Raw genomic sequence first — 15,437 nt, 5'->3', positions numbered from 1 at the left:
AGTCCCGTTTTGTACTTAACTGCACAATCGAGTGCTCCGGCACTGAATGTGCTTTTGAGCACAAGGCTCCAAACTTCGTAGGGACTGGACAGCCTATTAGTTAGGGTTTTAGTTGTTGCAGGACTGCCTAAAGTATATTTGCACTGTATGACTCCTTTCTGTTGCAGGTTGTGGAATTCAACTTGTTGAACATTATTTTAGACTAATAGTTACTGTATATGTTTCCTAGTACAGTGTTGTGTTAGTATTGTTAATATTGCTGAGTTTCATCTTGTTTGAATCAAAAGGCCTTTAATAAATGTGTATATGTATTTTTGATATATACACCTGACAGAGTAATTTGTGGTGTAGTTTGCTGTGTGTGCTCATTGTGGACTTTCAATTGCCCTCACCCCTCCTGAGACCTAGTCTTGTAGTCTTGACTGCTGCCAATGCTACCTTGATTAGTCTGGCTTGTCCAGAAGATTACCCTGGGGGGGGGGGGAGCGAGGTGCAGAGGTTCGTAAAAAAGTAGGTGCAGCGCAAGGGAAGTCCAGTTCAATATTGAAATCGCCCAGGGGGAGGTTGGAGGTGGAAGAAAGTAAAGAGCATAAGTCAGCCCATTCAGAGAGGAATAGGGTGGTGGAGCCTGGCGGCTGGTAGATGTTAGCAATGGTCGGAGTGGAGAGGGGGAGGCGACCAACTTGCAGACCGTTCGTTCAAAGGTGGAATAGGACTAGGTAGGTCAAATGGAAAGCAGGAACCCAATCGGGAAAGAGTAAAGCAACCCGCCCCCCCGCCAGTGCAGTGAGGACGAGGCTTGGAGATGATCTTGATGCCGTTAGGGAGGGTGTCAAAGGCAGTGACTGGGCTGGCATTAAACCATGTCTCGGTAAGAGCGAGAATGTCGAGGTCAGTGTCTTCAAAAAGGAGAAAAATGTCAGAGGCGTGTTTGTTGGCTGAGTGGCCGTTAAGAGTCGCCAGGTGTAGGAGGTCTTTGAAGGTTTTACCCCTCTTAAGATTAGCCTGGCTGCTCAGTGACACTACCAACTTGTGTAGTAAAGGTGGATTACCTAATACCAAGCAGATAAGTCTCGTGTAGTCCTCACCAGTTGGACTGCACTAATTCTTAGCCAACAGAGATGTCATCGACATTTGAGTTTCTTAATGGCCAAATGAACATCTGGTTGTTTATTTAACGCTGCAGTTGCCTTACTCCTTAGAGCGTGTGAGTACATAAACAGGCAGACTTTAGAGAAGAGAGGGCACATAGTACTTACAGTTGTCAAGAAATGACAGGCACCATTACATCCTTTCATGGACTGCCGCTGATTGCCTCAGAAACACTCTGCGCTGCGCTGGAATGAATCTTACAAGCAGAGTGTGTTGCACAAAGTTTCCTCCAGGAAACCTTGTGTTCCTTTTTTTTTCTTTTTAACAATCAACCTATCGTGGAGCACGCTTGTCTGACGCCGACAATGGATTGCTCTAAATCAAGTAATTGTAGTATGGTCAGGGTTTCCATGATGCGGTGTATGTATGCACAAGGCAAATGTATTGAGTGGGAGGACTTCAAGAGTTATGTTGGGGAATCTCTAGTGCAGATATTGAATTACTGGTGAGTAACAACAGCATTTAGAATGCAGTGGCTCAACTATCCCGATACTAATCCAGGGGAATCGCATATACACCAGATAATGACCAGTATCTGCACGAAACTGTTAGCAGTACTCTATAATCGCCTGTTCAGTGGGTGGGAGCAGGATTTACAGTGTTCACTGACAAACAGTGGGGCACGATACGTGGGTTAACTAAGTCTGTTTTAACTCAAAATTTCGGTTGATCCATTTTATGATACTAAACAGACTGATTCAACGATTTGGAAATTACTGTTCTGGTAGGTGCCCTAGTGAAGAAGCTAATCTGTTGCACATGTTGTATGCATGCCACCATTTGCAATCTTTCTGGGAAGGGTGTGTGACACCTTGATATCTGACCAGTTGTTCTGCGCTACTTTGACCAAGGGTAATTCTATTGGGTGTCACTGAAGCGATGATTGAGGAGAAATACAGGTTTCTGAATCTGGGACTCCTCTTAGCAAAGAGACGGATTCTACTCATCTGGAAAGAACTAGCTGCTCCAGCAGTAGGGGAATGGTTGAATGATCTTGCGTGCGCAAATGAAATGGAGGAGTTGTATGAAACGCTGGTGCACATTAAGAGCATACCTAAGGACATCTGGTTGGACTTTTGCCGTTATCTTAGAGAGAATGAAGAGACAGGGAGTTTATCGCTGGATGCTGCAAATGCATTAATGTTGCAAGAACCATTGTATAGCATTGGCTTGTTTGTTGTCACCAAGCAAATCAAAATGGAGGTTAAATATTTTTAATATTTTCTGAACCAATGGGGAAACGATCAAATAGGTATATTTTGTATCCCTACTGGTACAATTTTGTTATTTGCAGATATTTTACACTCTACCCATACAGCCCCGTCCTGATCGGCTAGTCCATATGTCCCTAGTATAGTTTGTGTGCTTGATGTTAACTTTCAGGGCTAACAATAGTGCTTCAAGTAATCACTATGGGCTTTTGTTTGAATACTTAATTTCACCACTTTACCCAGGTGCTTACTGTTAATAAAAACATAATCTAAAATAGATTAACTACATCTGACGTGCCATGTAAATTCACTGGTGAGTATCCCCTTTGTTCTGTAAATTTGATTAAGCAACTCCCATTCTCCTCCATGACATCCCTGTTGAGCTCATGCATTTTGCTTATGGTAAGTTGGCTATTTGTTTTTATAGATGACAAATATCTGATATTTTCTGATAACAGATTCATGTGTATGTTTGTGCATAACCCATGTCCCACGTTGTCTTTCCAGATTACTCGCAGAGCTTTGTTCCCTGGTGACTCTGAGATTGATCAGCTGTTCCGGATCTTCCGCACGCTTGGGACTCCTGATGAGGTTGTGTGGCCGGGGGTCACCTCCATGCCAGATTACAAATCGTCTTTTCCCAAGTGGGCACGGCAAGAGTTCAGCAAGGTTGTTCCACCCCTGGATGATGATGGCAGAGATTTGTTGGCGGTGAGAACTTCTCAAAAACTATGCCCATAGAGCTTTTATTTTTATTTTTAAATGACTTCCTTTTGCTATTGCCAGTGAAGATTTGTGCATGCTGGGTAAATCCAACACATACTGGTGGTCCTGGCTGCTCTAGTAATGTATCTCATGCATAATACTGCTCTCTATTAAAGCTCCTGGACATCTTGTGTCCTGCTCCATCACTTTTTGCGTTTTATTTCAAAGTCCTACCAGCAACTTGCATCACCCTCTTCCCTCAACCTGTCCTAAATTCTTTGATGCACTGAATTTCTTTTACAAACTGCAAACCTTTCACCCCTCATGGGACATGACCTCTTTTCAAGTATGAGGCCAAATCGAGTTCTTTGTCATACTGTGGCCCATGGACCCAATTTAAAAGATTTCACAGGATTTCACAGGAAGCAATATCACTTGAGTGAAGTAACGTTTCATTACCTTGACACTAATGATGACTGATGAACCCTCCCATATGCAAGTTCTACTATCCGATTCAGAGTACCCCTTCAAATGCCTGTCAGTTAATAGCTAATTTGCAACCTCTTCTGTGCTGAGTAAACCATGTGAAGATCCTCTTGCTTAGAGCCTTCCCTGTGATCCCTGCTGCAAAAGTCCTTCCATCGTCCGGTCTTCTGTCTTCTGTCTTCGCTACTGCAAGTGCTTCCCACCCGGCAAAACGTACTGTGCCTCACTTTAGGTCGTAGGTTGCAGGTGAGTGGTTTTCCATCTTGTGGTCTCCCCCTTGCCCATCCCAATTTTCGGCAGCTTTAGTTGCACTCATTAACTTTAAATGTGTGCTTCCTACGCCCTTAAAAGGCCTTTCTTTCCATTCTGGGTTCCCATGCTCCTCTTTTCTGCCCCTAGCCCACTCCACCTCCCCCTCCTTGGCTCTTGCAATGTTCTTACAAGAACCACCTCTGCCTAGGCTGCCCCTGCAGCTAAGGGCCCCAAGGCAAAGGGCAGCTCCAGCAGAAGCAGCTCCAGATGGTGTCAGCTGGGGAAACAGGCAGCCTTCAACCAGCAACGACAAAGTAGATGTGGTGTGGACAGGGAGCTCAGCAATCGCAGCACTCCACTGAACTGGCCCACCTCTCACCTGCCTTATCTTCCCCACCTCCCATTAACTTGATGCCTGCACGATGTACCACTCTTTTCTTGCCAACTGTTAGCCCCATATATATCCACTAAATTGTCAACTGTATTGCCTAGCCAACTCACACATCTGGATAAACTGTACCCGAACTGTGCTAGCCACTCCCGATAGAATTGTGAATATTAGCCAGTGCCACATCCAGATAGAATTGTGAATACAAGCCTGTGCCACATTTAGACAGAACTGTGAATATTTGCTTGTGCCGCATCTAAACCAGATCTTGGGTATTATCCTGTGCCATATTCAGTTAGAAATGTGGAGATATGCATGCGCCACATCTAGAATGAATTTGGAAATTAAAAGGCATCACATCTAGACAGCAATACTGCTAACCAACCCACTAAAGATCTCACCCTTCTGCATAGACATCTCAAATTCTAACCAAACACAACCACACCTCTAAACCTCAGCAAACCGAGCAAACCTCACTACACTGACAAATCACACATAGCCTCGCACCACAGAACACAGCGGCTACAAACTGTAAAGTACATCTAAGCTCAGTGAACGGTGCAAACCAAACTGAAGCTCCAAGAGCACATCGCTGCTCTCTTGCACTTTTCCCGCTCTGTCCTACTAACTCCTCCCACCCTTTTTTCCTTTTCAGATCTGCCAGAGCGCCAGGGGACCACTCTGGTGGTAATAGTGGAGGTTACAAATGACCTTTAAAACTAACATCTAATAAGCACATGTAAAGTACATCCTCCCATGTGCAGGTTGTTGGGCAAGAATTGATGTAGTAACCATGTGGGAGACTTCACAACCCTTGTCTTCTTGGTATTCGGTAACCCTCCTACACAAGTTGATAGTGTGACTGAGCTTCCAGACTTATCTCAAGAGGGGTAAATGTAAGCTGTAGAGCTGTAGCATTGACATTCACTAATACAAGTATCCAAATAACACTTACACTCAAGGTTTTCTATTAAAATAGTTATTTAACGGTACATTTTAAATAAGCATTCTTTAAAAAGGGCAATGTGCAACAATAAGAATGCACTTCAAAATATTTTCTCAGAATCAAGGCAAAGCAAGTAGATCATCTTTAGAGATGCTTCATTCACACTTCCTACATCCTCAGGTGACTTAACTAACTAGGACAGCAATGACATTTATATATCACTTTTGCACTTGGTAAATTCTGAGGTTGGTCAAAGGAAAAGTTAGAGGAAGGAAAAAGGTTAAACAGGTTCTTAGAGCATGTGAGCACTTTATAATCTCCCAATGAAGTCTAGATAAAAACCTTTCCCAGCAATATTAGAAACCAATGTATCACCTATGAGGGACAGTAAGAATCAAAGTCAATGGAATAGAAGAGTATGTAGGGAGCCAGGACAGCCAAAGTCGATTGGAGCAAAGTCTATGGAGCTGAGGCACTTCTTAGATAGCAAGAAATCTTGCACAAAGTTAGTTTGTTGAAGAAAAACTACTGTAGGGTCACAAGCTGTTAAACTTGTGAAAGTTATAGCTGAAACCAGCTCTAGGAAACAGCTACTGCAAATCCCAACTGAGAAGAGCTGAACTACAGACAAAGAGTTAAGTACCCCAAAGTCAGAACAGTACCTTTGGTTAGAAGAGGAGGATCCCGCTGCTTTCTCTGGTTGCAGTGATGCAGATCCTGTGTTCCTGGGCCTCAGTCATGGGGACAAGAGGGAGGATGTCTGGAGGACTCCTGCACAGCAATTCAAAGGTCAGCGGCACTTCTGGTCAGCTGCACTTTGCGGTTTCAGCACTCGGTAAGCAGCACCACCGCAGATCTTGGACACCGATTGGGCTTCGTTCACTCCTTGAGTCCAGCACTCTAGTGAGGTTCACTCGAGTTTGGGTCGTCCTGCTCCGGGAGGGTCCTCAGGAGACTCCTAGAGCTTTTGGCCGGCTTACAGATGTTGCACTCTACTATGGAGTTCTCGACCCCTGGCACTCAGTTCCAACAGTAGCAAAGAAGTACAGCCACTTGGGGAAGGTCTTCCAGCTAAGTTCGTCTCGGGGTTAGTTGGCCCCACTAACCCACAGGAAGAAGTCTTCCCTTCCCAGAGCTTCTCTTGTCGATCAGAAAAAGGAGTTTCAGCACAGCAGCAGGGCTTCACTGGGCAGTTCAACGGTCCAGGAGGATACAGCAAGCTTCGTTCACTGTTTCTTCATCAGAGTGTTCTTCCCAGTGGTCGACTCATCAGTCCAAAAAGCCTTGCCTATTAAGCAGGTTTCTCTCCTTCATGCATAGCCTAGCTGTCACTCACACAGCAGGGTGACTGTCCTGCAAGCACAGCCAGTCAGCCAATCAGGACTGGGTGCATTCAGGTAACCATTGAGACAAAGGACAGGAGTTTCTGGCACCTCCCTCCCTCCCTCACTTCCTGCCCTTCCCGACACACTGGAGCTTGAGGCAGGTTTCAGTACTGAAGCCCGCCAAAGGCAAAACGAACAAAGGGGTCAAACCTGGTCTGGCGCACAGAGTAAAACCCAAGAAAGACCTTACAAACAAGAAATGGCGAAAAAAAGAAGGCTGGTGCCATTTTGACACAATGGTCACCCATGGGTGCTATACTGCAGCTGAGTATTCAGCCTGCGGTAGAAAAGCACAATGATAGGAAAATTAAATCACTGCCACCAGACATTTAAAGTAGTGGGGGTAACATAACCAATGATACATGAGTACGTAGGAAAAGGGGCTGCAAAGTAACTCCCAGCACTTCACGTAAGATGGGGTGTGCTGGACCTACAAAGAGAAAAGTTAAGTAAAGTCCATTTCACTTTACTATTCGTGGGAACAGTAGTTCACACAAGAATAGGTATTTAAACCTCATGAAATCTAAAGGATTTCTCTGTGATACTGCACTGAAGGTGCTGTGTATCACCATACAAAAAGTAGATGCCTATGGAGTTTGTCAAATACCAAAAACAAAGGAAACGGATAATCCAAATCAGATCAAAAATACGAGAGCGAGAGAAAAAAGGCTCACTCTCTCCAGGGTTGAAATTAAAAAGTCTTAAAGTCCAGCAAAAGAGCTGGGGGTCTCTAAGGTGGGAGTAATTCAGCACTAAAAATGAAAATTCTCCGAAACACTTTTTGCTTTTGTATGGAAAGTGCTCTGTGAAATGATGCAGTAATGCAGTCTAATGGCTCGTATTACCTTGTATGCTCCTTATTTTGTACGTTACCGGCATATGCCATATGCAGCCCCAAGTATTGCTTTGTATTTACAGTTGAGGCCCCATATGTATGGGACAGCCCCTACTCCAGTAAGGGAGGCTACTCCACGCCCAAGCTGTTTGCTGCTTCATCGACCAGTATGTTCTCTTAACAAACTGAGTCTGTCATTGTGCTGAAACAGTGAGGCTATGAAAAGGCATAACCACCCCATGGTTGTTTCTTCTCAAACCCACCAGCATTTACTAGGAAAGGTCTGGGGCAGGACTAATGAGTGGCTCCAAGCACTGCATTTACTTTCTGCAGTTCCCCGAGTTCAGAAAGATTGAGCTGTGGGCCACGTGGAAAAATGGCGTTGTGGAGTGCATGTTAGTTAATCCTGGTTTAGGCATATAGGTTTTGAAAAGTGGCTGCTTATGTGGTTACTAACTTTCCTTGGCAATAAGCACTTCAACTACAAACTCTCACCCACTTATTATTATTATACACACACATAATTTATTCTTAATCCCTACATACTAGGTGTGTTTCAAGTCCACCAACGTATTAGTGAACCTACTTCGTGTCTTTGTCAATGATCTGAAAATTTGACTTTCGGTGGACTGCACGTTTTCGAGTATTCGAAAAGAGGAACTCGATCTGGGTGTGTCTGTAACACTGCCACTACTGTGACGTGCAGTTTACCCTTGATCTCTCGCGGGTCGAGGTCTCTTAGATTGTGTTTTTCCGCCAGACTGGTCGGTCGCGTAATGCAGAGCTCGTAGTGTGCTATGGATATATTGCTAATATAAATTATTCAAACTCAGTCCACGTTTCGACATATTTTCGGTGTCCCTTCGACTGTTTACATTGTCTGGTGACTTCCTTTGGACTCAACGACTGGCTGCGGTTTTCACCATCGGGCTTCAGCCTTTCACAGTTGGAAGAGAGGGGGTGTTCTTCATTAGAGAATGCTTTTTATTGTATTTCCCTATACTTTCCTTTATCTGGCTGCTCCTTTCTTTGTAGTCAAAAATGGAGAGTACTCCTTTTTAAATTCTGCCCTTCCTGTAACCGGAAGTTCCCGTGGAAGAACACTCATACATAGTGTAACAACTATTTGCCTTGTGACCACAACGAACAGTGTCGCAAAGCCTGTTGACTCTTTAAGACTAAAACGCTTAAAGAACGATGCACAGTGGTGTGCCGCCTACACCATGCTGGCCAAATCCCATTCCTCCACCAGCGATGTTGCGTCGGACGAAGAACAATCCAGCAGCCACTGCTCTAGCTCAGATGCCGAAGACCATGTAGTGGAGTATTCGGACTCCGTGGGCCCGTCCCCAGCCCCCAAGTCATTCGGAACACACTGCTATGGGGACCCCACCCACTGGCGACGGGGCACTCGTACGAAGGTTAAACACACAACCCATGGACGATCGTCGCCAGTACTGTTGAAGCTACATCAAAAGAAAAAACCTAACAAACCTACCGGTTCTCAGCCCACTGCATGTCCGCCTCCGCATGTAGCGCATGTTTCAAATTCTTTGACTTCTCATGGTGCTCTTCCTAATCTTCTGCTGTTTTTGACACATCGACAATTAAAACTCACCCGAAATTAAGGGAGAAATTGTCTAAAACACTAACTGCCATAGTACTGGGACCCAGGCTTCCCCTCCATCTCAAGGGTATGTACAAGCCTCTTCCACTTTGTCTCAGTCTTTGCAGAGTCACACAACTCCTGTTCAAGAGGAGGTAGCCTATCCACTCCCTGGAACTCCCAATACACAGACTTGAACAGGGGAGAAATTTGAAGAGACCATGGAGAAAGTGCCTGAGTTTATTTCCTTTTCAGATCGATTCACTAAGAGATCTGATCCCTTGGGTGAGGAATCGAGGCCATTTAAGTCTCCTGTTTTTCATACTACCACTGCTAGATCTAAAGATACTGATACTACAGGGGATATTATATCAAGATGGTGATTTATATTATGTCCCAGACCAGGTAGATGACGCCCAGGATCCCACTTCCCAAGACCCGGACATGTGGCTTGATGACAGAGATGACTAGGGACCTTGGCCTACAACCCTCACTCATGAGGCTGAACCAGGCATCTTTGCATACGCAACACCTGTTGTGCAGCCTCGAGACGCATTCCCCTATTGATGATCATCTGCTGTTCAATAGTATTCTTTAAATAAGCAGAGAACATTTTAAAATACACACTCTGTGCCTGCCCCTGACTTTGTTGAGGATATTCTTAAAGTGAAGAAGCCAGTCGGTCCATCTATCCTTTTACTTAACTCTTTAAAAAAGCGGTTTGCTCCTTCCCTGACACAAGCAGTCAGCCCGTGGGATCAATACATTTTTAGAACTGCTCCATCAGATCCCCTCTACATTCGGGGGAAACTCTGTTCCTGGTTCTCTGGTTGTTACTACAACCAGGAAGCGGGCAGAAGTTCCACTGCCTTCAGCAGAAGCTCCCCTGACAAAATGTAAAATTGTATGCCTAAGGTAAAAGGATCACAACCTCAACAGCCTATACCACTCCTATTGTAAACAACGCTACTTTGCTTGCCAGTCTGTGACATTCAATGCAGTCTTGTTCAAGAAGGCCTGGAGAGTGTTCCTGAGCCAGCAGGGAGAAAACTGCTCACTATTGTGCAGGAGAGCTGGCAGGTCATCCAAAATATTTTAAAGAACATATAGGCTCTGCCGAAACTGCTGCCCGAGTCTCAGCTGAAGGAACTCTACTAAAGAACAAAGCATGGTTAAGGAATTCGAGGTTCAAGCCAGAGATGCGGACTTCCATTTTTAACAAACCAAGAAGAGTCTGCTTTGTTTGGAAAGGCAGTCGACAAAGCTCTTGAATCAGCAACAAAAAAGCATGCATCTCTAAAAACTCTGACCCAAATATCCAACAAAAAACATACCTACAACGCAGATTCAGCGCCCGCTGGCCCTTTTGAGGGCAGTCCTTTTCCAGACCTACACAGGGCTCCTGCTCCACAGGAGGTTCACCCTGGTACTCCAATCAAGGGTCCGCAAGAACCTATCAAACCACTCAACAATGAGGGTTTCGCTGAGGCAAAGGGAGGGTTAGGAATGGAGCCATCGGAAGCTCCCCTACCACTGCCAACAAGTGACTCTGGCCCAGGTCCCCTCCCATGCATCTCCAGTAGGAGGTCAGATAACATACTTCATCCACGCATGCGAGAGGATTTCTTCAGACAAGTGGGTGCTCAAGACAGTGGCAGAGCGATACTGTATAGAGTTCCTCCAGACACCTAAATACCACCTGCCAAAAATTAGAAGAATGACTCCAGACAATCTCATTGTTCTTAAGGCACAAGTTGAGGCCCTGCTGCTAAAAGGAGCAAAATAACTCATCCCTCCTCACCAGGTAAACAAGGGTATCTATTCAATATACTTCCTTGTACCCAAAAAGGATCCAACCATGCACCCTCTATTAGATCTGTGTCCTGCAAACCAGTATGGCAAACCTCAATGGTTCAGGATCGAAACTCTGCAGGTGGTAATTCCACTGCTAAAGCCCGGGGATTACATGGCAACTGGCAACCTTGGCTATGGCATACTTTGATATTTCAATGTTGCCAGCGCACTGAAAATACCAGTTTCAAAATAAGGGCCACTCACTATCAATTCAAAGTCCTTCCCTTCAGCATTGCCTCAGTGCCATGTGTTTTTACGAATGTTCTGGAAGTGGCAGCAGCTCACTTACGCAGACAGTCCATTCGAATGGATTGTGTCCTCCAACGTATTCCTCATCTTTGATACTCACGTCCAGCTTTAGCAGAGGACGCTGTGCGTCGATGGCGTCAAGTCGCTGTCCCTCGAAGGCCTCCGTCGTGGGTGACGTAATTGGGTGTACAAGTAGCATGTGCGGGGCTCGTCCTCAGTTCTGTTTTTCTGCAGAACGTGTTGCTTAGGATACTTGGCGCGCCTCGTTAGTATATTTCTATGTAGTTTGTTCTTTGACAGAAAATAATCAAAGATGTCTTAATCATCAACCCAGACTACCTCTCACTCGGGTTTCAAGAAGTGCAAGGAATGCAGTTAAAAAATTACCATCACAGAATAGCATTGATTGTGCCTGTGGTGTTTGGGAGAAGGTCACGACACGGAGGCCTGATTGAAGTGTCGGGTAATGATGGGTAAAGCCCTTTCGAGAGAGGCAGGGGAAATTACAGGTGGGTCAAGTCTGGAGTTCATTCTCCTCGACGGAAAAAGTGAGGAAAAGAGGTCGAGATCCCAAGTGGCTCCCGCCACTCATTGTCTTCGACGAAGCGATCGAAGAAGCGGCACCACCGGTCACCTTCATCGTCGTCGGACGAATGCCCCAGGAAATGTAGGTGTCCCACCAAGCATTCTTCTGCTGAATGGGAGGCATTTCCCCTAAAAATGCTTGAAGTGTTTGAGAAGGCAAGCCTCTGTCCGCGCCTTCTACGGAAGCTGGCCGAGAGCGTTCCCGTTCTGACACTCATGCACCCTCGAGCCTGGGTAATCGAAGAAAAACCCATCGAGAGCCTTCAACGTCTCTGATGAAAAAGAGTCACTCGACTCGTGATGAGTGCTCAATATCTTTGCTGCCGTCCAAGGCTCCTCATACTCCGAAGGGGAAATCTTCGAAGGTGGTTGTCGAGGCCTCGACGCCATAGACTCCCTTGTCGACGCCAAAACCATTGCCGTCGAAAATTTCTAAGGTTTCAGCTCAGCCCTCTGAGCATGTTGCAGCAAAAGAAAAAGCTGCTAAGCCAAAGCCTTCCACAAAACTGCCACCTCCCGAAAAAACGTTAACTCATTTATCCAGGAAGGAGTATTTTAAATCCTTGTCTTCAATATTTGAAGAAGAGGAAAGATCTGAGGAAGAGGTTACTTTTGGTCTGGAGTGTGGTACTCCTAATGTGCCAGAGTGTTTCATCTCTGAAGAAAGTAGAATGAAAGACCTTATTGACACACTGTGCAATGCCAGTGGTGTGGATACATCGCCAGAGACTGAGTTTGGAAAACCAGAGCCAGGCGAACAAGCGGACTCTTCTTATTGACACCTAATGTCAAAAGTGGTAGAGTATTTAGGATGGGCCAAACCACCAGCTCAGTTTATTCAGGATGATCTTATAGACATTATAGATCAAGGTCCACCTACAGACCCAGTTTTACCCCTCCATGTGGCCTCACAGAATAGGATGGCTAAGAATTGGGAGTCCCCCGATTCTATCCCTGCTGTGGATTAATCCCTCACTAGAAAATACCACCCTTCCATTAGTGACCCCACCTATATGTCAAAACACCCCACTTCTGAGTCTGGTGGTCCAGGCAGCCACAGCTACATCTAACAAGGTGGCGTACCCTACCATCCCTGCGGATAGGGATGACAAGCGTGGGGATGGATGGGCACGCAAGGTATTTTCAGCTGGCAGTATGGCAAAGTCGGCCAACTCCAATGCTGCCTTCGCCAGGTTTTCGTACACTCTTTGGGAGTGCATCTCCATGGCGGCGTAGCACATACCAGAAGTGGAAGAAAGGGATGGTTTCCTAGCTATCGTTGGCGATGGAAAGGAAGCCATGCAATAATCCCTTCAGTCTGGATTGGACACTGCAGATGGCATCAGCAGGTCCATGGCTACTAGCCTGGTTATGCGCAGGTTTGCATGGTTGCGGAAGTCTGTTTTCGCACCAGATGTACAGTCCCGTCTTCTGAATGTGCCTTTTGACGGGTCTCACCTTTTTGGCAACAAGGCTGATGAGAGCCTTGAGAGGTTTCAATCCTCAAAGGCGGCTGCCAAATCTTTAGGGGCTGCTTTTAGGCAACCTCAGCCTTTTAGGACAATCTTGGAGGGGACGATCCTATCGTTACTATTCCGCATATGGAAAGGTGAGAGGAATGGCCAGTCAAAGAGACCAAAGAAGAAACCCTCATGGCAGACGAGGAAAAAGAGAAAAGCCAGCTCCAGCTACAGCTTCCTTGCCCTCGGCAGCTGCAGCAACCGCTCCAAAACCACTTTGAGAGGTTGCGTCACGAATCACCGCTGGGGGCAGACTGTATCCGATGCTTGGGCTCTGGAGACAATAGCCCATGGTTACTGCCTTCCATTTATAACGCAGCCCCACAACAATCCACCGTGGAACGGCTCTTTGAGTATTCCAGATCTGCTCCTTGTGCAGAAAATATTAACCCTGCTAGAGAAAGGTGCTATAGAACCACTGCCTGTAGCGGAGAGGAACAAGTTCCTCAGGAAGGACAAGTTCAAGATGGTGACACTTTCTCAGATCCTTCAGGTCCTCAGGTTACAGGATTGGTTGGTGTCATTGGACCTTCAGGATGCTTATTTTCATGTGCCAATCCATCTCAAGCACAGAAAATCCCTGAGGTTCGGCGTTGGCGACTCGGGCTATCAATTTCGAGTCCTGCCATTCGGGTTGACCTCCACCCAGAGGGTATTCACCAAACTGATGGTGGTGGTGGCAGCGCATCTCAGGAGGGGGGGGGATTCATGTCTACTCCAACCTGGATGATTGGTTGGTCAGAGCACGTTCTCCCGAACAAACCCTGGATCATCTGTCACCTACCACTCCCTTCACAGTCTGGGCTTCTCCCTCCATTTCAAGAAGTCACAGATGACGCCTTCAAAGCAACTACAATATATCAGAGTTGTACTAGACACATCCTTGGGAAAGAGCTCGCCACCCAGGGCGAGGGCTCAAGACAGTGTTCAGATGGTTTCCAAATTTCAAAATGCCCCACATCTTCCAGCCTTCGATAACTTGAGGTTGCTCGGCCTCATGGCATCCTGCATTTTTCTGGTGCCAGAAGCCCCCCCCCCCGTCCCCATCCCCCCGAGAAGGAGATCCTTTCAATGGGCTATGAGAACTCAATGGTCCCAATTCTCAGAAAGGATGACAGACGTGCTCCATGTTCCAAGCAGGGTCGCTCAGAGTCTCCTGTGGTGGGCCTACGAGGACAATCTTCTGAAAGGAGAACATTTTTGGCAACCATGGCTGGAGATTAAAGTAGTGACGGACACCTCACTCACGGTTTGGGTAGCTCACACCAACGATCTGACAGTCAGCGGTCGTTGGTCTCCATCGAGTCCAAACTACACATCAACCTTTTGGAGCTGAGGGCAATCAGACTAGCATTCAAGGCCTTTGTCATTATGACGGACAACACAGTGGCCATGCATTACCTCAACAAAAGAGGTGGTGTAGGGTCACTACCACTGTGCAGAGCGGCAATGCAGCTCTGGTACTGGGCAATTCAGGAAGAAATCTCCTTATCGGCAGTTCACCTGGCTGGGTAGTAGGAAAACATGACGGCGAGCGCTCTGAGCAGGCATGGTGTAGTCTCATGACCACTGTGAGGGGGCACACGTTTTGCCGCAAGCAGGCTCCCAGCAGAACCCTGAGGGCCTTAAAACCACTGCAAAAGGGCTCCTGGAGCCAGTCCTGGTGCCTTTGGCACCAGGCTCATATGTAGGAAGGAAGGGCATTTCCAACTAGGTCCCATTTATGTACAAGCCATGCAGTCTAGTGTTTTGGGTGTGGCAGGCCTGAAACTACATTCCCTGGTACTACTTTACCTGGGCTATATAAACCACACCCTGACTGCAGAACACGCTCCGAGTTATTCTGCAACCCGCAGCGTGACGCTCACCGTGTCCAGCTCCTGGTCTTCAGCATCTTCCTGTAATCCTGCAAGAACAAGATTATTCGGTTTTACCTGAGAAACAATATTAGAATGCTCGCTTCCAAAACATCAAATTCCATCAGTCTTACCTGAATTCCATCGCGCTACGCCACACTTCCGTCCGGAGCACCACAGCAACATCTGCAAAGGAAAAGAGACATCTTTCAATATTAAACAACAACACAGTGCTTTACTTACCTTAACGGATTCCGGGGGCTTGTTTTTCATCGCGCTCTCAACCACTCGCAGGGGCCTGTGAGGAGGAGAAGAAAACGCAGGTTAGCTTTAAAAGACAATAAAGGCACTGCGCTTCACGCTTTCTCTTACCTAGAAAACATGCCTCCATCTGGCATGCCAGCGTA

General features: G+C 46.4%; 1 protein-coding gene across 1 annotated transcript in view; it reads left to right on the top strand.

Moving 5' to 3' along the window:
- CDK2 (cyclin dependent kinase 2) overlaps positions 1 to 15,437 on the top strand; it is a 185,889-nt gene that overhangs the window by 143,995 nt on the left and 26,457 nt on the right. The window contains exon 6 of the mRNA XM_069653783.1: positions 2,871 to 3,074. Within this exon, the coding sequence (XP_069509884.1) occupies positions 2,871 to 3,074 (204 nt within the window). The remainder of the gene's footprint in view (positions 1 to 2,870; positions 3,075 to 15,437) is intronic.

Source organism: Ambystoma mexicanum, chromosome 3q, assembly GCF_040938575.1.
Source record: "Ambystoma mexicanum isolate Mex_15411 chromosome 3q, UKY_AmexF1_1, whole genome shotgun sequence".
Classification (NCBI taxonomy): Eukaryota; Metazoa; Chordata; class Amphibia; order Caudata; family Ambystomatidae; genus Ambystoma; species Ambystoma mexicanum.
Note: the sequence above shows the minus strand (reverse complement) of the source record. Positions and strands in the feature narration are given on the sequence as shown.